At 43.3% G+C, this 23,483-nt stretch overlaps 1 protein-coding gene and 1 pseudogene across 1 annotated transcript in view; both read right to left on the bottom strand.

The window, feature by feature from the left end:
- Emb (embigin) overlaps nucleotides 1-23,275 on the bottom strand; it is a 49,883-nt gene extending 26,608 nt beyond the window's left edge. The window contains exons 1-2 of the mRNA XM_048443059.3: nucleotides 22,995-23,275; nucleotides 12,838-12,927 (exon numbers count right to left, since the gene is read on the bottom strand). Coding sequence (XP_048299016.3) covers nucleotides 12,838-12,927; nucleotides 22,995-23,103 — 199 coding nt within the window. The 5' untranslated portion in view covers nucleotides 23,104-23,275. The remainder of the gene's footprint in view (nucleotides 1-12,837; nucleotides 12,928-22,994) is intronic.
- Nucleotides 6,866-7,989, bottom strand: LOC125406071 (eukaryotic translation initiation factor 2 subunit 2 pseudogene; annotated as a pseudogene).
- Nucleotides 23,276-23,483: the final 208 nt, after the last annotated feature.

Here is a 23,483-nt window from a genome sequence, read left to right as displayed (position 1 = left end):
TTTAAAAAAAAGAGTATGTATGATATAAACCCTAACTGCTCCCTTAAGTCACTTTTCTCCAATGACTACTATAATTATAACCAAACCTATCTCTTTCTTTGACAATCTGTCTTTGGTTGGGTTATTTCCAGGAACCTGTAAACAAAGATCTTTCTACCCATAAATCTGGCTACACAGAAGAGATTGATAAAACACATGACCAGTCCTGCTTATCCAGAGTCTGTAGCTAGTAAAGTCAAGACCTCAGACCAAGGCAAGTCTTATTTAGCGGCAGGAAAGCTCCATGGTGTAGCGGATCAGTGTGTGGCACTTCGATATCTATTTGCCTGTAGGAGAGGTCTAGTGAAAATATCAAACAAATGGGTGTCTTGTTTCGATCTATGCGACTGACCAATCAAATGGAAGCGAGAGAAAAATTTCTACTTATGGATTCTCAGGAAATCAGTAAGCAGATAATCACACACCTACTGAACTCCAATCAAGGCAATTCTGTAACAGTCACCACGGTCCCATAGCCGTGGTGAAGAGCAATGCCAACTCCTCAACACCTGAAAGGAAGCTGGAGGGAGAGGGGAAAGGCTCAGGAATAGATTGTCTGATTTCCAGTTATTGGATGTAAAGACAGAAAGGGCTTATTAAACTGTCTCCCAGTATCCCAGGGGAGCGGCCAACAAAATTGAGATTGTAGAGAAATCCTACAGGATGAAGAGTCAGGTTCTTTGCTGCAGGAGAGTGAAAGATAGAAGAAGCAACATGTTTCAGAAACCTGGGGGTGACAAACACCTCTAAAAATGAATAAAATGTCTTTATTTAAAAAAGCAAAATATTGTGTGAGTTCTAGAAAGTCAGTGCTACACGGAGAAACCCTGGGCCTCAAACACCCCGCTCCTCAAAAGCTAAATACTGTACTTGGGGTGCCATATTTACTGTAGTTGGACAATAAAACAATACAGAAAAAGAAGGAAGTTTCTACACAAATATCAAAGCAATGATAGTCCGCAGTGGCACAGAGGGTGCTGTATTTAGGAGAGACTCTATTGTAGAAACTCATTTCTAGTTCATTCTTAGGGAGTGCAGCACCACGTAGAGGACAAGTGGACAGAACATACGTGAGGTACCTCATGACATTTAACTATACTTAAAACTTTAGACAATGTGCTTTCCTAAGTAGTACAAGGCGCAGAACTTACAAATGCGAAAGGGTAGCCAGAGAGAAGCCAGAGTATAGCCAGAGGGAAGGGTTTGGGGAGAAGACTGGAGAAGTAACTATCATTTAACTGCAAAATAGATGAACTGAACTTACTCCTCTCCCAGGCACTGAAAGACCTTAAGAACAGTCAAATTGTATACAGGGGGAAGACCGAGTAAGGACAATTGAAGGAATCTCCACATTCCTGCGTATCTGCTGAGAGCCACCTACATACCAGAATCATATAGGGGCTGGTAATGAGAAGGAATTTCAAGGTCAACTATATTCAGTTTTGAAATTATGTTTTCTATATATTTTTCTCACATTTAGCTCTGGGTATTCCTAAAATTGAGTTCTCTCAGCAAAAATTTACCTTAGTCAATTTCTTCAAACATTAGATCATCTGGGTTTTTTTCCCTATATTCCCCTTTTAATAGCATGTATTCTGTCATCTTAACCCATGATGTCACATAAAATGTTCTTTCTTACATTAAAAACAGTCTAGCGCCAGTAAGACGGCTTGGTAAGGAAAGGGGCTTGCCACCAAGCTGACAGTCTATCCAGCTTCAGCACCCACATGGTAGAAGGGATGAAGACTCCCACAAATTGTCCTCTGACCTACATAACACAGTATGTACACATAATACACACACACACATATGCAGGATGAATGAATTTTTAAAAAACTTAATAGCTAAATTATTTAATGATCTTCCCCCAAAGTTCACATTTTTTACTTTTTATGTATGAGTGTTTCACCTACATGTATGCATGTGTGTGGTACCTCTGAGGCCAGAAGAGGGTGATGGGTCCCCTGGAACAGGGTTATAAACGGTCACAAGCCGCCAGAGTGCTAGGAACTGAACCCATCAGGACCCTCTACGAGACCAGCATGGCTCTTAACCACTGAGCCATCTCTCAATTCCCCAAAGCTCACATCATCTGTTGTCTACAAAACATCAGATATTGCCAAGGTCTTTCATTCTTTGACATTGCCTTTGCATCTACTTCACTCTCAGTACACTTTAACATATGCCAGGCACACCAAGTCCTTTCAAGGCTCCTTAGTATTCAAGCTCTGGGGGATTTTGCTTTCTGGTCCCTTCCCTTCTCAATTTGGCACTCTTGTGCTGAATTCCATGATTAACCTCTAATACCCTCAACACATTTTATTTGAAAAACAAAGTTCCCCCTCAAAACCTCATTCTTGATCACTGACCCAGGGCTCTACATGCTCTCTAAGCAGCGAAACCCTCATATCCAAAGGAACTTCAAGCCCAGGCTGGCCCAGGGTGGCGCAATAGTTCCCCCTTTCCTTGGATACTAATTGATTTCAAATGCAATAGCATCCTATTTTACTACACTGCCTCTGAAATGTCGACCAAATTTGTCTCATTCCCTCCAACTGTCTTCCCCACAGGCCTTTGTCATCTTTCGCCAGGGCCAGGAGAATGATTCCACACTTCTGAAAATTTCTCTTCAGCCGGATGTAGTGGCACAGGCCTTTAATGCTGCCCTCAGGAGGGGGAAGGTAGGCGGCTCTCGGTAAGTTTGAGTCCAGCCTTGTTTATATGCCGAACTCCAGGACAGCCACAACTACATAGTGAGACCCTATCTCAAAAAACAATAGCAGCAGCAGCAGCATCAACAACAACCACAAAAAGCAAGAAAGGAAAGAAAAAAAGAGGGATTATTCCTCTTCTAATTTTTTAGAAAATTATAACCATACCAAGGCTGTGCGCTAACAGAAGAACTCAGGTTGTTTAGCTGCCCTGGTGCGATGGCAAATCCAGATTAACAACTTGATCAAATCTGTGATCACTGGGAGATAAACCTCTAGGACAGTCTGTGGGGAGCTTCTGAGATGTTTCACTGAAGGAAGAGCCACCCTGGATGTGCACAATACCATTCTATGGACCAGGAAGCAAACATGAATAGATAGGGGAAAGTGGAGTCCGGCCGGCATCCATCCCTGCTTTCTAACTACAGTAACACCACAAAGAACAGCATCAGCCTCCTCCTCCAAGCCTTCTCCACCGTGCGACTCTGCACCCTCAAACCGTGAGCCAAGATAAATGCTTCTTCAAGTTGCTTTCGTCAGGGATTTTGTTATAACACACAAAAAAATTCACTATCCAATTGATTAGACACCTTTCATTTGTGAAGCAAAGGATCATTGTAATGGATACCGATTGTTGTTTTGGGTTCTTCAAGGCGCTCTTTGTGTGTGTGTGTGTGTGTGTGTGTGTGTGTGTGTGTGTGTGTGTGTGTGTGTTGCTGGAGAGTCATGTTTGTTTGGGGTTGTTGAGGGTGCTCTGTGTGTATGTGTGTGTTGATGGAGAGTCAATCCAGATTCTTGTGTATCCTAGGCTGCTAGGCAAAGGTTATATATACCATCAACTATATCCTGAGCACCCCCGCCCCCCAGTTTTCTTGCCTCGTTTTGATATCAAAATGGGCTGATACACATGAAGCGTACAAAAGGTACCATGGCTGCCGGGGAGTCACGCTCAGTGAGCATTTCCCTCTCACTGTCTTGGTCCTGAACATAACAAACCCAGGCGTGGTGCAAAAAGTTGCATGCTGACTACATCATTTAGTTGTCATGACAGCGTCGATGAGGTAAGCAACCACTCCTATTTCAGACATGAGGCAAAGAGGAAACTCCCTCCCCCAAAGTAACACATCAAGATACAGGCAGCGCTGACCTTCCAAGGTAAGTGTGCCTAAGTCCAGATTCTCCCCTAACCAAGAGTACAATACAAACTCTCAGAGATCCAGAATTCTTATGAAAAGACTATCAACTTCTTCATCATCAAACGGTTTGAACGCAAGATTTCAAATGTAATGACAGATGTCAAATGGAGCTTAAATTACAGCAGTATACCTAAGGGGGCAAAATGACAGCTGACTGTCGAGACAAACACATTTAAAGCACTTGCATTCGCAACTAAATGTTCTTCCCTGGTGTTAAGTACAGCATAGCCTTTCCACAGCATGGCTTTTCACAGGCCGCCCTCCGCACCTGGTACTTCACTGTTTCCTAGGACATTTTGGCAGTTTGCTTTGCTTCCTGCCAAGGAATCAGAGCAGCACATCTACACAGGAAATGCTATCCCTCCCCTGAAAATCTTTTGGGGTTTAAGCAAGAAACTGAATGTGAGCTTCAGAAAAACAACACTTCAACTTCCCTAGCATTGCACAAGGGTAACACCTCTCCACCGTCTTGAAGTTTTGCAAAAACACACATGACGTCCGCAGCTCTAGGAGTGAAGAAATATGTTTAGTTTCTGAAATATCTGAAAATGTCTGTGATTTCCACAACTTTGGAGGCTGGGGCAGAAGGAACATAATCTTAAGGCTAGCCTAGGCTACATTCCAAGAATTTATCTTCAGCAAGAATTATAAAATTCAGTTCCTAATAGTAATCCAATATAATAATTTATAGCTGTATAAATATTCTTGTGTAGTCATACATTTTTGGGAGAAACTTCTAGCAACTCGCCATCTTAAGAGGAAGAATGGGTACATCTACCCTGACCCTTTGGAACCCAGTATTGACAATATTTTCAAGAATATTACTGAAAATTTCTACACAAAATAGTGCTTTCGAATATGATTTAAAAGTCCAATAAATTGAAGCATCCCCTCCTGGAAGGAGCAAGGCCTCTTATAACACTTCAGAAGCCAGGTAGAGAGTGGTGGTGGTGCACACCTTTAATCCCAGCACTCAGGAGGCAGAGGCAGGCAGATCTGAGAGTTCAAAGCCAGTCTGGACTACAGAGCAAATTCTAAGATAGCTAAGGCTACACAAAGAAACAATATCACAAAGAAACAACAACAAAAAAGGAAAAAAGAAATAGGACTTCAACCACCAAAACTTAGAAAGTTCTAGAAACTCAGAACTTTCAGACACATCACGAATGTGGTAAACAACAGCTAGGTATGACTTTGGCAAGCTTTTCCAAGTTGGGCAGAGAGCTCCGGGGGTTCTGCCTTCTGCAGAGGAGACTGGGGGAGTGGGGACAAGCAAGCTTCATCACCTCTCTCTTTCCAGGAAGAAAGAGGGCAGAGGGGAGGGGACAAGGCAAGCTTTCTGGGAGAGAAAGCATGGCAGGTAGAAGGTCTGTAACCCAACAGGCTTCTATCTAGGGCTCAGAGCAGGACCTGTCCCTGGACCTTGTGCCCCTGGGCCATCCTACTGGAAGTCATCTTTCTACACTTTCCCCTCTCTTTTACAAAACAAAAATCTCCAGGTCACTATCTTGTTTCCAATTTCTTATCTACTTCAACCTTCTCTACCTTGATGGAAAGTTTCAAGTTTGCACACTAACTTAGACTGCTTTCTTTCTTTTCTTTTCCCTTCTTTCTTTCCTTCCTTCCTTCTTTTTTTTTTTAAAGATCACTTTAGTTAACTATTTATTTATTTATTTTTCTTAGGTTGCTTTCTACTGCTGTGGTAGTCACATGACAAAAGGCAACCTGGGAAGGAAAGAGTTTATTTGGCTTTCATGTCCTTATTACAGTCCATCAGGAAAGTAAGTGAGGGCAGGTTCTCAAGGCAGGAACGAAAGCAGAGACCGAGGAGTGCTGCTTACAGACTTGCTCCCCACGACTGGCTCTGCTCACCCTACCTGCCATGTTACAGCACACAGAAACACTCAAAGTTATCCTCTGACCTCTGCATGAACTCTGTGGCACTCACATGTGCACCTGTATGCATGAACACACAGACACTAACAAATGTAAAATAAATTTAAAAGAAAAAAATCTTAAGGGAGGGGTAAAAACAAGGAAAGCAATAAGTGAAATGTTTAAAGAAAGAACTACAAAAATTACTAGGTTGAGAGAAAAGCCTGAATCTGTGGAGTGTTTGTGGTGCAAGGATGAAGACCTGACCTCGAATTCCTCTCATCCGCATAAAGCAAAAAGGATGCAATGGGACAAACTTCTAATCTTTAGGCTGGGGAGCGAGAGGAGGATCCTGGGGCTTGATGTCCAGCCAGTCTAGACAATCAGCAAGATCCAGGCTCAGTAAGAAATCCTGTGGAAAGAGGCTGGAGAGAGGGCTCGGTGGTTAAGATCACTTGTTTCTCTTCCAGTTGCAATTCCCAGCACCCACATAGGGGCTCAACTGTCTGCAAGTCTTGGTCCAGGGGATCTGATGTCTTCTTCAGGTCTTCACTGGCACCAGGAGAGACATACATGCTAAAGAGACATACATGCTGAAGAGACATACATGAAGACAAATGCCCATAAATATGAAAGACAACGTACAATAAAAATAAGGTAGAGAAAGTTTAAGGAAGCCAGTTAACATCGACCTCTGACTTCCATATGCAAATGTGCATACACACACACACACACACAGAATGAGAGAAAAGAGAGAGGGAGAGAAAATACTACGTAATAGGAAAAAATATTTTAATTTATAAAAAGCACACACAGAAATAATATGTTCTGCATTCCTACCTCTTTTCTATCAAATTTAAAAAAATAACAAAATTAATAAAAGATATCAATAGACAAATATACACAGGCATGAACAAAAGCTGACAGCACTGAGGGAGGACAAGTTGGCTTCTTTATTTTAGTTCTGTTCAGTGTTAAAAGCACAAGGCTTCTATCACCGTCAATTCAAGAGAGTAAAATACAAAAGTCCTCCAAAGTCCCCACCCTAGAGAGGTTTGGCTAAATCCAAACTGCTATGCCTAAATCCAAAATGCCAATTAAAACAGTGCTTCGGTTTTGCTACTCACAAAGAACAAAGTTCAAAGAGCCTGATAGTATCTTATGTTAGTGAAGACAGGGAAAACTAGGCTCCGCCGTGGGTGTGGGAAAGAACAAGCTGTTCGGCTATTCTGGAGGACAATTTCTCAGGAGCTATCAGAAGCGCACATAATGTCTAACTCAGTAATGCTGCTTCACAGTATCCGTTACACAACGCATACAAAGCTACACCCCTGGAGGTATCCGTAGTGTGCTCATCGTTGCGTAAATTTATAATTTTCTATCTGTTTCTGTTGGAATCTTCCTTTGATTACAAGTTGGTTATTACCATCTATAGAGCCACTTGCACCCAACTCTGCTAATAAAAAGTGCAAGGAGATGTTTGAGCTGACGATGTAATAGTTTACAGTTACAAAAGACGTTTTCTTGGTTCCTACTCGGACAACCTGTGGAGGTTTCATAACAGAATTCCTCTTCTCTCCAGCAACCATATCGGGATTCTTTTCTCTCACGACGTTGAACACTCGGTTCAGCAACTCCTCATCTGTGCAGTCTCTTTCGGAGCCTGGCCCAAGCAGGCCCAGTCTGGTTACTGAATGAAATGCCATCGTCTTTTTTTGCTGTCTTCGTCTTCTAAAGCTTCATCTTTTTCTAGTATTTCATCTTCATCTGGGAATCTAACATTCTTTTCCTTCTTTTTATTGCCAAGCCTAATATCCAGGTCATCCTCCGGCTCAGCTGGCGCTTGAGCATCGCCTTCAATCTTAAGATCCTTTCCACCTTCTTCAGCTTCATCAATATCAAATATCTTTTTTGGTTTTTTTCTTCTTTTTCTTTTGATTAAAGAGGTTCAAGTCATCTAAGTCATCAGAAGCATTTTTCCTACTGTCCTCTTCATCAGCCTCCACATCCTTGTCTTCAGTTGGTTCTGGCTCTACTTCTTTTGTTTCTGAGTGTTGGGTTTCTTCTGTCTGGGCATCACCTTCTTCATCTAACATAAAAGGATTCTTCTTTTTCTTTTTGCTCATAATAGGATCAAAAATTATCTCGTCCCCGGACGTGGCTGCGGTTCAAGCAGACGGGAAACCACATCGGTCAGCTTCAGAGCCTGGAGTGAGTGTAGCTCCTACCAATACCACTCCCAGCACCACGCTAGCTACACACAGGACATCAGGGGATTCCCGAAGCCCCTTGAACGCCTTATGTCACATTCTCAACACTTACTGCACAGCTTGGTGGAGGTGCCGCCTTCCTGCAGCGCTCATGGCTTTCCTGGGGAAGACAATCGTGCAAGGGCTCCTTCCTGGGCTATTTCTCAGCTTGGAGGCACTTAGACAGTGCAACTATTAGAAATACGCACCCCAAACCTCTCTGAGGTGGGCTTTGGAGAACTTCGTATTTTTACTCTTTGACAGTGTTAGGAGTCTTGTGTGTTTAGCACTGAATGGAGCCAAAATGAAGCAGCAGCCAGCTTGTCCTCCCTTTGTGTTGTCAGCCGATGCTCTTCTTCTCAGGTCAAATCTTTCCACTGTGTGTCACCAGGAACCTCCAGATTTCTGAGGCTTCTACTGATTTCTCCTACCTTGTGTGTGTTCACAGCTGTGTGTCTGTATGGCTCTAAAAGCCAAGTATCATGGCCGGAACACAAGGAAACAACAGAACATGAATTTAGAAGTACAATGTCCTGGTCACTGATTGGGAAGGGAGGCAGGGCGGGGGGTGGGGGATGGAGATGAACCTTATCTTTTCCTTCCTGTGCACTTAGTGTACACTTAAGAGAATAGTTACTCTATTTCAGATATGCCTAGGAGTGGCAGGAGTGGGTAGGCTCACCATCATTAACTTACTATACTGCTGGATAGAATGTTTCAAAATGAACTCAATGTTGCAAACTGAAAACAATAAATCTTATTAAATACAAAGGCTCTGTTTTCCTGAAGATGTGGCTTTTGGCTTAATTCTCAAAGAAAGACAGAATTTGAACACCAGAAGGAGGAGGGAAGAGGTGGGATCCTGCTGGCCCTGCTCACATCCCCCACTTAGGCTGTTCCCTGTGCCTAACTCTGCCACCTAACTTCCTGGCGAAAAGCTTTATTAACTGTTCACAAGGCTGTGATATTTAAATCACGTGTTGTCCCATACTACAGTTGAAACAGCCGCAGGGTGCTATAACTTAGATGCGGGCTGTCAGTCAAAGGTCCATGTGCTGGAGACAGGATCCAGGAGAGTGTTAAGTTGATGGAACTTTTAAGGCTGTGGTGACGCATGTCTTTGATCCCAGCACTCGGGAGGCAGAAACAGGTGGATCTTGGAGTTTGAAGTCACCCTGATCTACAGAGTAAGCTTCATCTATCTGTGGTCCTCGGATCACTAGGGCCCCTACAGTGAAATTAGGTTGCTCTTGATGAAACTTTAGAAGTCAAGCAGCCAATCTGGTCTCACAGAGCTCTCTCTCCCTGTGTCCATTTTCAAGGAAAGGAGATGCTTCCTCCCACAGGGCTGCCATATCTCCTGTGGGCAACACTGACTAAACTCTTCAGGAGTTTCACTGCAGTTACAAGAAGCTAGGTGAGACAAAGAACCACCCTCTTTAATACGCAAAGGACAAACTTATCCCCCATGAACATATGGCCTCACATCTTGAGCATAGAGTCCTAGGATTCTACTACACATCTTACAAGGCCGCAAACAGCCCTCCCCAGGCAACAAGGAACTATCCAGTCCAAAAACGTCAGGATTTCTGCTCCAAAGACCCTACTTAGAGGTCAATAGCTGCCTGCTGTTGCTGTCCTATGTATTGCTACGGTGGAGCTGTGTCCTGTTTCCTCTTCTCCTCACTGTGGATGTTAAAGCCCACTCATGTTATCCTTCCTTGTACATCACCAGTCTTTCTGTTGTCCTTAAAAGACTAGATCCAGAAAAGGTCACGAACAGCTTCCAGTCATTAAAGTAGTCTAGGACCTTCCCTGCAGCAAGCAGTCCAGGAGACCAGATGTGCAGGACCTCCCCCGCCTTCCTCCACTCCTGACCCTACAACACGTGTGAGGTCCTGCCTGCCTGTGGCTAGGCAACAAGGCTGTATTTCCTCATCTCCAGTGACATTACCAAACCTGACAACGCTTCCTCCTTCCCTCCTGGGGGCCTTGCCAGGTCAGCTGGTAAACACAACATGGGTTGGGTCAACAATGTAAAAAGCTCACCTCAGCCCTCACCAGGCTGATGACGAAAGCAGCCAGCTGATGTTTGGCTTTTCATCGCCTTGTTTAAAGGACAACATTGCTACACTAACCAGCACCATTTGCAGAGGAAAAGAGAAAACACTGAAAGTAACAATATAGAAACATTCTAAAGTGCAGACATGGAAGCAAAGACTGCCAAAAAATCCATTATCAAAGACAGGTTTTAAAAGCCCAGGAATGACACAGAGAGGGGAAGAGACTTTTCCCTCCTTAGTAACATCAATTATCAATTATTCAGGAAACATGGTCTCTAAAATTAAACTAGTTGGGGTTAAAGCATTTACTATGTATGACCTTATTTCATAGATTTTGAATATATCACTTCAAAGCTCCTATAGCATCCACCTTAAAGCAGGCATAGTTGTTTTAGCAATACTGCTAAAAGAAAGGAATAATCCGGCATTAAAAAGTTACTTGGCCCAGCAGAGACTCTGGCGCCAGACTGCCTGGGTTCAAAACCCAATTCCCACTTGGGATTTTGGTCAGTTCACTCAACCTCTTTGTATGTCTCTGTATTCAACTACTAATTGAAATAACAACAGTGCTCACCTCCAAGAATTGTTATAAAGGGTAAAACTTATACAGAAAAAAATGCACACAGCACACACTCAACAGGATGAATTTCTCAAGTAAATAATGTCTTACGTTAAAAAAGTGAACAACCAGCTTTTTTGTTGTTGCTCTGTTTTTAAACCAAAGGCCATGTTTTCTCGTTCTCCAGGCACAGGGCCCCTTTCTCACTAAATAAATTTGTTGAGTACAGCCAAAGTTGTCCTCTGATCCAGGATTTGTAACTAAGGTATTCTGCTTGATTCTCAAAAAAAAAAAAAAAAAAAAAAAAACCCACACACTAATAGTAATGCCAGTTTCTAAATGTCCAGAGGGAAAGAAAAACAGGAAGCCAGCAATAGGAAGATGCCATGAGGACCATTTTCAAACAAAGGTGATGAAGAAATCATTGTTGGCAGAATGGACCATTCATGGAAAACAGGGAGTCTGCTCGGTAACTAGTGATGGTGGTGCACAGCTCTATGCCAGCACTTGGGAGGCAAGACAGGTGAAGTTTAAGATCAACCAATTTTCGTTAGGCATACCCTTAATGAAAGGAAGGAAGGAAGGAAAGAAGGAAGGAAGTCAGTCAGTCAGTCAGTCAGTCCTGGCAGTAAGAAAATGCCTATGGTTCCTATTTCAATTCCGTGAACCAGTAAACATAGCTCCCAACATGAGAATTTTTGACGGAATGGCAACCAAAGCAAAAAGGCTACATGAAGACATAATCACAGCTCGGAAGAGACAGAGTTCCAAAACTGCTGTCAGATCTTTGCTTTTCTTAAATAAACATCAATCCAGACCTTTATAAAGGCTTTATTTCATAAGAACTGCTGCAACAGAAGAAAGCTTCAAAGTCAAAGTCTTCAAGTGTCTCCATGTCAAACAAGGCTTTCTTTCATGGGGACGACAGGCAGACTGCGAAACATTAAGAGGGAGAGCAGACAAACAGCCGAGTACACAGAAGTCATGAACAAGCCTTGGCGCCAGTTCTTAAGATGCATTTTGGTGCTTGTTCAGGCTTGGACAAAGTGAAGTGCGGGGCAGGGGGGGTGGGGGGGAGTACAAGGAAGGGAAAAGCCAGGCGGACATGTGCACAAATCAGGGCAACAAACAAACCATGGGGGACTGTGAACAATGAGCCCTTTCATGAGGGGAGGAATCTGGCTTCAGGTGAACAATCAGAGTAGCTAAGAGTTAAATCACGAAAAGCTAAGTGGTAAACCTTCAGTAGCGTAGGTAAATACCTAGCACAATTTAGTTAATAAAGTATTCCTTGTTGTGGCCCTGAGCATTAATCCTTGATTTCCTGGCACCAGGCTGTGCTGAGTGAGCCCTGTGTCCTGCAATCCACTCTGCCAACCTGGCCAAAGAATTTGCAAACCGATGTTTCTCACCTGCGTCCCTCTTAAATAATTGATTCATCTGGCAACCAACAACTAGAATACACACAAAACAAAAAGAGTGAGTCACGACACAGGAATATGGGGCTGACTTTTGCAAGAATAAATTCCAAATGCTGGATCGAGAATATCTGGGGAGAAACAAAAGCTGATAAAATTTTTTGTTTTTTTGTTTAATGTTCTATCAAAAAACTCAGCACACACATTTCACTGGCATTGGCTTGGAAAATTTGCCTCAAATTTTCTGGTCACATGAAACAAAGTAAGAAACAGTTCAAGCCTGGTGAAATAGTAAAAAACTATCTAAAAAAAAAAAAAAGCAATGTATTAGTTACTAATGGCAGTGTATTAGTTACTAATGTAATAAACAGACTGAAAAGAGTTTAGATTCTAATTGTCCTGTTTTGATGTTTCTGGAACAAACCACTCTTATTAATTTAAAAATTCTGTAATCATTTCACATATTGAAAACAAAAGCTGGCCAGGTAGTTGTAGAACATGCCTTTAATGCCAGCACTTAGGAAGCAGAGACAGGAGGATCTCTGTGAGTTCGAGGCCAGGCTGGTCTGCAAAGCAAGTTCCAGGACAGCCAGGGCTGCTACACAGAGAACCCCTGTCTCAAAAAAACCAAAAAAGAAAACCAAAGCTGGGAAAGACAAAAACAGTGACTTAACACCTTTTAAAAACTTATTTTGGCATTTTTCTATTTGAGACGCGATCCTCTTACCTGTCAGTGATATATTATGGCTCTCCAAGGAAAGGTTTGAATATTTTGCCATCATTTCTTCTCGAACAGGTAGACTTGTAAAAGACGAATCTGTAAGACAAATTGCATGTGGTTATATTCACAATATCCTCGCCAAGACTAGATAATTACTTAAAAACCACCTTGGAGCTGGCCAGATAGTTTAGTGGATAAAGGTGCTTGCTGCCAAGCCTGGTGACCTGAGTTTGAATGTGTGTGTACGTGCATGCATGCTATACATATGCATGCTAAAAAAAGTCTGGTCAACATTTTTTTTCTAATAAAAATTACTTAGTCCCACTCTTGGGCATGACTCATGTGGAGATTATATTAAAGAAATAATACAGTAAGTCCGAGACAGACACCACTCACTCGGTGCTAGTTAGGAAGAAAAAGTGGGTCAGAAAGAGCTATCATGACTGCCATCTGATCTGGAATGTTGCAAAGCATACATCCCCTCATTTGGAAGCCCTCCTTTCTGCCCTCGCTGTCTACTGTGATATTTCTCATTGCATGTCCTAGTCTTCACACGAGCATGGGACCCTTTCCGATGGCCACCATCACTCATTCTGGTGGCGGTGACTGTCATTCACACTGTCAGTTATAGGAGAGAGACAGCAGTCAGGAAAAAATGCCATGTGTCACATTTATCCTGACTCCACTTAAGTCAGGATAAAAGTACCTGATATACAGTGTGTGCGGGCAAGGAGCAGGACGTGGGGCAAACTGGATCCCTAAAAGCTAGTGGATGGTAAAGTAACTGTTTGAGCCCCGAGTGGTTGAGTCCTTAACATTTCTGAAACATTTATTCCTGGTATTAGTGTCATGAGCTTGCGTCTTTCATACAAGTTAGCACAGGATCTACAGAGGGTACAGAAGGTAAGCCTCACTTTGGAAAGGGCATGAAGGTCAAGGTTACTGCAGGAGATCAGGGCTGGGACGGCTTTCCTCGCCTCACCTCCAGGGACCAACTCTGGAAGAACCTATCTAGATCTACAAGAAAACAAAGAGAGGAAGGGGCTTCAAAGGCTGAAGTTCACCAAAATCTCAGCGGGGAGGGCTTAGACAGATGTGGCCCGGATGCATCCCTAAAAGGATTAGGCTGATTCACAAAAGGAAATAAAAATGAAGAGGTAGGAACCGCACGTCCCAAGCTGAGACAGGCCAGTAGATGGGGACCTAAAGTATCAAAATGTGGTTGATAATAGCTCAGTACTTTAATGACAAAGTCTCCACCATAAACCTCAATTCTTAGAGAAAGCGGCGGGGAGAGAATTAGGAAAAGTCACACAAATCCCGAGTGATGGTGCCAAGTTCAAAACATGCATTCTTCAAGGTATTACAATCACCCTTTTCTTAATCATTTCTGGACACTTTCCACCTGGCTTTCTCTCCCAGGTAACTGATGAAACGCCAACCTAAAAGAATGACAACTAGCGCTTGTTGCAGAGATTAGAGGACTTTTCTTCCTCCCTCTGAGGGGAGATGGTGCATAAAGATACTGCATCAAAGAACTGAGTGGCAACCTAATTTTCAACCCATTTTTACTTGATGCAAAAAAAAAAAAAACGGTTTTATATTACGTCTTAAAACAAGCCTTGTACCAGGCAGTGGTGGCACACGCCTTTAATCCCAGCACTCTGGTGGCAGAGGCAGGCAGATTTCTGTGAGTCCGAGGCCAGCCTGGTCTACGAGAGCTAGTTCCGGGACAGGCTTCAAAGCTACAGAGAAACCCTGTCTTGAAAAAAAGAAAAACAGGTCTTGCTAGAGGGGCTTAAAATTTACAGTAGTACCACCATGGAGTGGACTAGAGGTTACAGTGTCTTCCGTTGTTTCACATATTTAACTATGAACTTTGTTTAAAAGAAGCAGATGGAAGAGGGTGAAACAAGGAAGAAATGCTAGAAAAACGGGGAGGAGTCTTAAGAACTGTTTTTATTTCTGGAAGGAAATCTTCAAGTGCATCTCCTGTAAGAATAACTACTTCCTCTAAGCCGGGCTTGCTAGTGCAGGCCTGTAATCTTTGCCATTACTCACAAGGCTGAGGCAGGAGGATTGCAAATGTAAGGCCTGCCTGGGCAGCTCCATTAGTTACTGCTTCAAGAGATTCAATGAAAAGAGGGCTGAGATACCGTGGTAGATATTACTTCCCATACATGTGAAAAACCCTGGGTTTCACCCCCACTACTAAAAAATTGTTTTAAAGACTGTACTCTCTAATATTTCTCTATTATTGCATCTTCTCTAGATTTTTTTTAAAGTTTATTTGCATGTATGTGTGCTTGTGTGACTATGTGTGCCACATGCATGCAGGAGTCTATGTAGAGTAGAAGGAGGAGGCATCAGGCCCTATGGAGCGTATAGATGGTCATGAGCTGCTGTGTGGGTGCTGGGAACAAAGCCAGTTAATCTGCAAGAGCAGTACCTTTAACCACAGAGCCATCTCTCTAGGTCCTTCTCGTTACAGTTTAATATTTTGGATTTAATACTTTTTGTTTAAAATGGCATAACTCAGGGGTTGAGCATTTGCCTAGCATGTACTGTTCAATCTACAGGATTGCAAAAAAGAAGTTCTAAGTTATTATTAAATTAAATATATTATTCTTTATGCATAATTTGCATATCTATTATTATAAATATGCATACTTAAGATTATTTTGATAAATCTTTATTTTAAAATTCTGACACACAATAGTATAAACACACAATTATAAGAACTACAACTTAGGAACAGGTAAAATATACTACTGAAAAATCTAAAATATGAAAAATCAGTATATTTCTTCATGAAGGAAACAACATATGTAAGAATAGGACTGCAGTATTATGGCTTACCTACAGCTTTAAAACATCTTATTACCATGTAAAATCCTGCTCACGAACAATGCATTTGGAATTGCATCTCTAGGCATCTAGTATTTCTATCCTCTTTCATAACTGTAGTACAAGGGAAAAAAGCAGGGGTGGTGTGTCAGGATACTCAGAGTTGTGGGCATATTCCAGAGTCTGTTGAGGAAATTATGAGCTGCCAAGGGTACAAGTCAACCTTTAACAGTTCCAGACAAAGAACATTCCAGGCAGGTAACTAGTATGGTTCAGATAATAAGGGAATTACTGGACAGAAAGGCCATCTATCATTGAGCTTTAAAAAATAAAACTCTGACAAGCACAATGTGTACTTTTACATGACCTCCGAAAGCATTCCATAATAACACCAACGACAACCAAGCGTTACTCAGACCAAAAAATAAATGACGCAAAGACCGAGAAAGCTTGGCTCTGAGTACCTACATCCTCAACCCCCGTTCCCCGTTCCTGATTCAGTACGGCTACTTTTTAGAATCTACAAACACTCCTGTAACCCCATGTTCCTGTTCTGCATAGTTTACACATAAATATTTTAAAGCATAAATATCAAGTTGGCATTCACAGGTGACAAACAGCCTCCTGCCCCTGCCCTGGGTCTACTCTGAGGATCGCTTTAGGAAGAAACCCCATTGCTGGGTGAGGGACTGAAGTGTGGAACAAGAAACCAGCTATGGCTTGCTCCTTGCCCCTAGATATATGACAGAGGCACTTGGAGTGTTAAGATCAATCAAAATTCCCTTTCGGGTTCTTAACTTGTGCAACTCAAAGGCCAAAAAAGATTTTATCTTGGCCTGGATGTGATGGTACACGCCTGTAACCTCAGCACTTGGGAGGTGGTGGCAAGGAAATGAAGAATTCAAATTCATCCTTGGCTACGCAGTGAGTCTAAGGCCAACCACAGATAGATAAAACCCTCCCTCAAAAAAGACTGTTTGGAGATTAGGAGGGATCCATTAGCTACACTAACCTCAATAACTTTAAAAACAGGAAAAAAATGTATTCAATAAAACAAACAGCACCATCTTTAAAGACAATGTCTCTCGTTCCTAAAACAACATTACAGAGGTATTCCGCTATGCCTGAATGAGGATGGTACCTTGCGGAGTTTATTTTTAACAAAACATTGCAAAGGAGTCTTTTCTTTCCCGTCTATGTTAATGTATGTGTGCAAAGTGGTTTAGTCGCGAGGTTGTCCTTATCATTGCGAAATATGAAATATGAGATGCCGGCAGCCAAGAGTAGTTCCTAGGAATTGCAAGGGGAAAGGGGGGAGGGGGAGGAGAGAGAGGGGAGGAGGGAGAGGGAAGGAGGGAGGACGAAGTTAAGGAAGGGAGGACGGACGAAGGAAGGGAGGACAAAGGGAGGGAGGGAGGGACAGAGGGAGGGAGGCAGTCAGGCTCAGCACACATCTAACTGTTACTGTTTAAGGGCATGTTCTCTAGAAAATAGTTCCAGGAGTTGGAGGGACAGTTCAGCAGTTAAGGCCACTTACTATTCCTGCAGAGGACCTGGGCTCAGCTGCTAGCATGCACACCCACCAAGTGGCTCACAGCCACCTGTAACTAAAGTTCCAAGGAATACACTTCTAGCTTCCCCCAACACCTAATGGCACATATAAACACACACAGGTACATATGTACACATAAATTTAAAAATGGAACCAAACACACGGGTGACCAGTTCTCAACTACTGTTTGAATGGAATGACTGTGGTTAGTCAAGCTTCCTTCGAAAAAGCTGAGCAAATTTTGTTTCTCTTCAGACAAGCTCAGGTTTATAGGAAATGTCAAAAACTGGCATTTCTTCCCCCGATCGTCGTGAAAGGAACGTTACTGACATGATGAAACGGGCCTCTCTGAGATATTACTTGAGTGTTTCCTGCATCAGAGAGATCCCACATCATCCCAGGCTGCACTGAAATAGGGATGCTGCCATGCCTGCACGGCCAGCTCATGCCAAGCCCCTGCTAGGTCTCTCTCCTGTGGGCATTTCTACAGAAGGCTCAGGAGCACACGCTGCCATCAGCTTCCCGTCCCTCCATTCCCCTTCCTGGCAACAGCTCTCATCTTGACATCTTCAACCTTGACCCTCAGGACTATCCAGGCTATTATAACATGATTAAATTTGGGATAGGCACTCTTGGCAGTAATGTCAAAGATAATACTGTGTTGTTTCTTACCATATCCTATCAGACCAGATGACATAAGGAAAAAAACAAACAAAAAAAATGAAAAAAGAAAAAAAAACTCTCTAAAAATTTTATTTATTTATTTATTTTATGTATATGAGCACCCTATTGACTTTATGCCAGAAAAGGGCATCAGATCGCACTATAGATGGTTATGAGCCACCATGTGGTTGCTAGGAATTGAACTCAGGACCTCTGGAAGAATAGCCAGTGCTCTTGAGCTCTAAGCCATCTCTCCAGCCCCTAAAAGAAAACTCCTTAATAAAATATTGTAGTGACTTTCACTTTGTTTGATTAAAGTAGTACTGCCAGTACTACTTTAAATGTAGTTCCCTAACATTAAGTTATTTTTTCAATATTTGCTATTTGTGAGCTTTTTAAATAATTTTAAAATTTTACCACTGAGCCATCTCTCCAGCCGTACTTGTAAGATTTTTATAGGAAAAACTAGGAAATCCTTTGTTCTTCAGAAAACAGTCGACCAATTTGATTAATTTTTAATCAATCTGTACTCATGAATTTCTCTCTCGTTTAGCTATAATCCATTAATAACAGTACGCAGAAGATTAATGCAAGAGGATCATAAACACAAGGATAGCCTAGGCTACATAGCAAGACCCTTCTCAGTGAAATGCCATCATCATTTAGGACTCTTATTTATTTGAATGCGCAGTTTTTTCCAGAACTGTTCTGTGTGAACCCCTTAAACTGGCTCCTTACTCTTTGAGACATGGCTCATCATTCTTTGAATACTTTCCTGTTTTCTGGTGGAGGATGTCCCAGGTTTACACACTGCTCCACACGTTGGAGAAATCAGCCATTTTTCCAATATTATTAAAAAGAATAGGGCTGGATGCCAACACCTAGAAGTCAGTGGGCAGAGCTACCAACATGTGTATGCAAACTCAAACACACAGCAACATACTTGTAACATGAAATATACACATATATAACATGTACATTATACATGATACACATATTTGTACATTTGTGACAAGAAGAGACAAATTTGTAGTCATAAGTTCATACTGATACCAAAGGTTTTCCCCTCCCCCACTCCTCTTTATTTCCTCCTACCCTAATGGAAAACCTGCATCCTGCTTCCCCTGATAGATTTCCATATTTGATCAATTCCCGTGTATACAACATCCCTCTGCAATTGCCACATCCGTCCCCCCAGAGTCACTCTCCTTTCTCACTCAGACTCGACCTTCTGTGTTTGTCTGCTCTGGAGCGTGGGTCAGATATTACCAGTCTCCTTGCCCCTGCTCAGTAGCCTCTGTCACTTTGCTCAACTCTGAAACCAGGGGTGAGCTAAACTTTTGTGGAAGCATCTCCTTCACTGTGCAGAGCCTAACCTCCCTCCCTGATCTGCTCTCTTCCCTGGAAGTCATCCTCACCAGGTTCTCTGTGATGCCAGCCCCACCTACCAGACCAAATCAAGATCCCTCCTGCTCCTGCTCTTCCAATGGCTATAGGCCCACTCCGGAAACCACGAAGAGAAAGGAACTGAGGCCGGGTGACGAAGGACCAGGATGAAAGTTGGTTGAACATGTTCTTAACAAACATTAACATGACTAAAATGTGGAAACATCCCAATTTAAAATACCCCAATATAAAGATGGGCTTATAATAAGTCTGTTCATTTAAGCAATTTAAATATCATTCTTAAGAGCATCTTTTAAAATTATTTTTATACTTTTATGTGCATTGGTATTTTTGCTTGTGTAAGGGTGTTGGGGTTCCCTGGAACTATGTAGTTACAGACAATTGGGAGCGGTCATGTAGTTGCTGGGAACTGAACCTGAGTCTTCTCTAGAAAAACTGTCAGTGCTCTTGACTGCTGAGCCATCTCTCCAGCCGAAGTTTAAATACTTTTAAAGACAAAAACTGCTAGTGTTTTCTGCAAACACGTTATCAGGCAAATGTGGGCATTTAAATATGATACATTCTCACAAATATTTATTACTAGAAAATATAGGGACTAACAGGGAAGGGAGCAAATCAAAATAGCGTATAAGCTATTTCTTTGGAAGTTAAGATGCAAGTTCCAAACTATAGCATTGAAAAGGTTTCAAAAATAACCCATTCCCTCAGTTTGCTCCATGTGATAATAATAATAATGATGGCAAAATATTCCTGTGTTATAATGTTTCTTTCACAAAGGTAGTTTTATATCTATTATTTAATTTAAAAAGAGGGGGTAGGCTGCTGAGATGACTCAGCAGACCAGGGCACCCCAATGTCAAGCTTGACAACCTGGGTTCAGTTCCTAGAGCCCACGTGGTAGAAGAAAGATGACTTTCAAGTTGGCCTCTGATGTTCAGGAGCAGACTGTAGTACCCATGCATGAGCACACGTGTACGTACATACATACACAAAATAAATAAAACAATTAAAAAAATAAGAAAAGAAAACTTGAAAAAGCCAGTAACTCACTCTCTGTGCCTTACCCCTGACTTCATTCCAGGACTCAAAACTGCATGTGTCCCTCAGCTCCTAACATGCATGCAGACTCTCACACTACACTCTTGGTCAATGCTTCCGGTTATCTCAGAGAAAACTGTGTTTAAAAAGACAGGCTGTGGAGTCAGACTAGCTTTAAACTTTCTGCTTAACCACCAAACTAACTATGTGTACTCGGGCAATTGCTTAACGGTAGCCCCAACTTCCTCTTTTGAAAATTGGAGAAAATAAAATCTAACTTATCAGGCTACCCACGGCAGCGTACAGGGGCTGGCACACATCTCTTACAGAACGGAAGTAGAGGGACTTGTACCCAGTTTGTTAATGAAATTCGTCCCCAAGGTCTTCTTTGAGCAGAACACCTATCTCTAAGTAGTTCAAAGTATAAATACAAAAGGCATCCATTAAAACTTGCAGTAGTTTTAGCAAATAAGATGAATCTCATTAAAATACTAAATCTAGAAAGCTTTGTAGACCTGACTACTTTATCTATTTGTGTGTGTGTGTGTGTGATCTATGTCTGTGCCCCAGAAAGGCCAGAAGAGGGCATCAATGGGGGCAGGAGAGGGTAAGAGCACTGGCTGCTCTTCCAGAGGTCCTGAGTTCAGTTCCCAGCAACCATATGGTGGCTCACAACTATTCACAATAATATATAGAGCCCTCTTCTGGCCTGCAGGTGTACATGCATGCATACAGAACACTATACATAATAAATAAATCTTAAAAAAAAAAGAAGGCATCAAATAGGATCTCCTTGGGACTGCAATTACAAATGGCTATGCCCTACCATGTGGGTATTGAGAATTGAGCCTGGATCCTCTGGAAGAGTAGCCAGTGCTCTTCCATCGCTGAAAGTATAACCACTTTGAAGGTCCGCTTCAAAGTAGACACAGATGCCGTGCTTTTCAAATTCCCCATTGTTTCAGAACTTTCACCTGAGTGGAGACTGTAAGGAAGTCCCATGATCCCCTCTGTCACTGGGCACATTTATTAACAGCTTCAACCTCCTTTTAGAAGCCAGGTGTGTGCATTAAGTTCAAGGAAATGCCAGCAGAGTATCTAACAATACACCCTCAGGGTCCTCTTATGTGATTTTTGCCTGCTTTGCCTCATATACGGAGTTTCCAAAGATATTAAGGCAGACTGCCATCTATGCTAAATAAATCAGATTTTTCTAAAACAAGACCTGGGTATCAATCTTTTGAAAGCTCTTCTATAATTCCCACACACTGACAAGTGGAAAACCAAACTTCTAGGGCTAACCCAAAATACTCTGGTTCTCAAAACAACAGTTGAGGCTGGATTTGTGGCTCCCTGATGGAGCTGCTTCCTTCCACGAAGGAGGCCCAGAGTTACACACTCAGAACTGAGGAAGAGGAGAAAGAAGTGGAGAGGGAAGAAAGGGGAAGGGGGAAGGGAAAGAAGGAGGGAAAAGAGAGGGAGGAGGGAAGGTGAGAAAACGGGAAGAGGGAATGGAAGTGGGTTGGAAAAAAAGAAAACAATATTTAGAATGGATGAAGACAGAAGAATCAGGTGTACTCTAGGAGGGGCGCAGGGAAGGGGGTCATGCCCTGGACAATTATTTTTAAGTCTTATGATGGAAAACAGATGTGAAGCAAGAAATTCAGAAGCTGGAGGAATTCAAAAGGTTTTATGCAAGTTGTGTGTGTGTATGTGTGTGTCCCTTTGATCATTTTTAATAGTATATTGAACCAATCTACAAGCTCATGAAAACAATCTATAATGGCTGAAACCCTTCTGTAGAAGAATGTCTGGGCTTAGTTCCCAGTGGGCCAGTCTCTCAATTGCTTGAGCGGTTAGCGGTGATTTAAATGGGAGCTAACCCTTCACAGACACAGAACTTGCACTGAAAAGCGGGTTACAAGGACCGCTTGCGACACAGAAAAGTATAAACAGGTGAGCTAATTCGGCAAACTCGATCTTGACTTTAGGTAATGTTTTTCACATAAATCCTTCTGTTGACATGCCTTAAACGCGCAACCCAACACCCTAGGGGAAAAAAGTTTTGTTTTGATAAAGACCACGATGTAAAGACAAGATGCACACAGATAATTTTCTTATCTGGGCTTGATTGCGTTGGCTGGGTGTGGTGACTTTTTTTTTTTTTTTAACCATCTGCTCTAAAAAACATCCTCAAAGCCAGCACCTGCCAGGAGGAAAGGTGATACGAGGGCCTCGTTGTGGCCTCTAGTGAAGGGAGTTGGCCTCGGGGAATGTGGACTCCTAAAGCCACAGTAGCAGAAGCCAAACCCCCAGCATCCCCCGCACGAACCCACGCACTCTATTAGCCCACTTCGTCGGAAAAACCCGATCCTATCCCACTACCAGCTCCCGGGATCAAACTGGGATATATTGGAACCGGAATCACCCCCAGAGCGGGCGGACCTGGAGCCGCCCCTTCTCCCACGTTTCCTCCTAGGATAACCCTCACCCAGCCAATGAGAGGCCACCTCCGCTCCGCTGCCGCCAGCGCCCGCATCCCCCTCGGTCCCTGCGCGGGCTGCAAGGGATGTCCTCCGGCTGGAGGGTCGGGACCACTGCGCCCCTACTCGTGCGCCCAGAGCCCTCCCCGGTCCGGTCCCTGTACCCCAGGCACCTGTGGGATCGCCTTCTGCCCGATACGGGCACGTCGCCACCAGAAGGCACAGAAGCACCAGCGGGCAGCCGGGCGCCACGAACGCCCTCGGGCCAGTGAGCGAGCGCATGGCGCGGGCGGGTCGGTCCTGGTCGCTGCTGCGCCCTCGGCTTGCTGCGATCCGTCTCCGTTTATTCCCTACGCACACTTGCTGGTAACCGGGCGCCCACTGCCAGTCCCGGGGACAGGACACGCGAGAAAAAGCGGAGTGGGAGGGGCCGGCCGCCCTGGCCTCCTCCCCCGAGACGCTCCCGGCGCACCCGAGGCCAGCCCAGCTTTGCGCCGGCCCTCATCAATTATGCAGTCCGCAGCCCGCTGCTGGCTCGCCCGGATGTGCTGTGCAACCCCGGCGCCGCATCCTCTCCCGCCTCCACTCTCTCGACTTGCCCAGGTTGGGGTGGCAGCTAGCTAATCGAGTCAGCCAGGTGATGTCTAGCCCATCACCTCCGG

Source organism: Myodes glareolus, chromosome 15 (assembly GCF_982192425.1).
Source record: "Myodes glareolus chromosome 15, mMyoGla1.1, whole genome shotgun sequence".
NCBI lineage: Eukaryota > Metazoa > Chordata > Mammalia > Rodentia > Cricetidae > Myodes > Myodes glareolus.
This window is presented reverse-complemented; position numbering and strand designations above follow the sequence as displayed.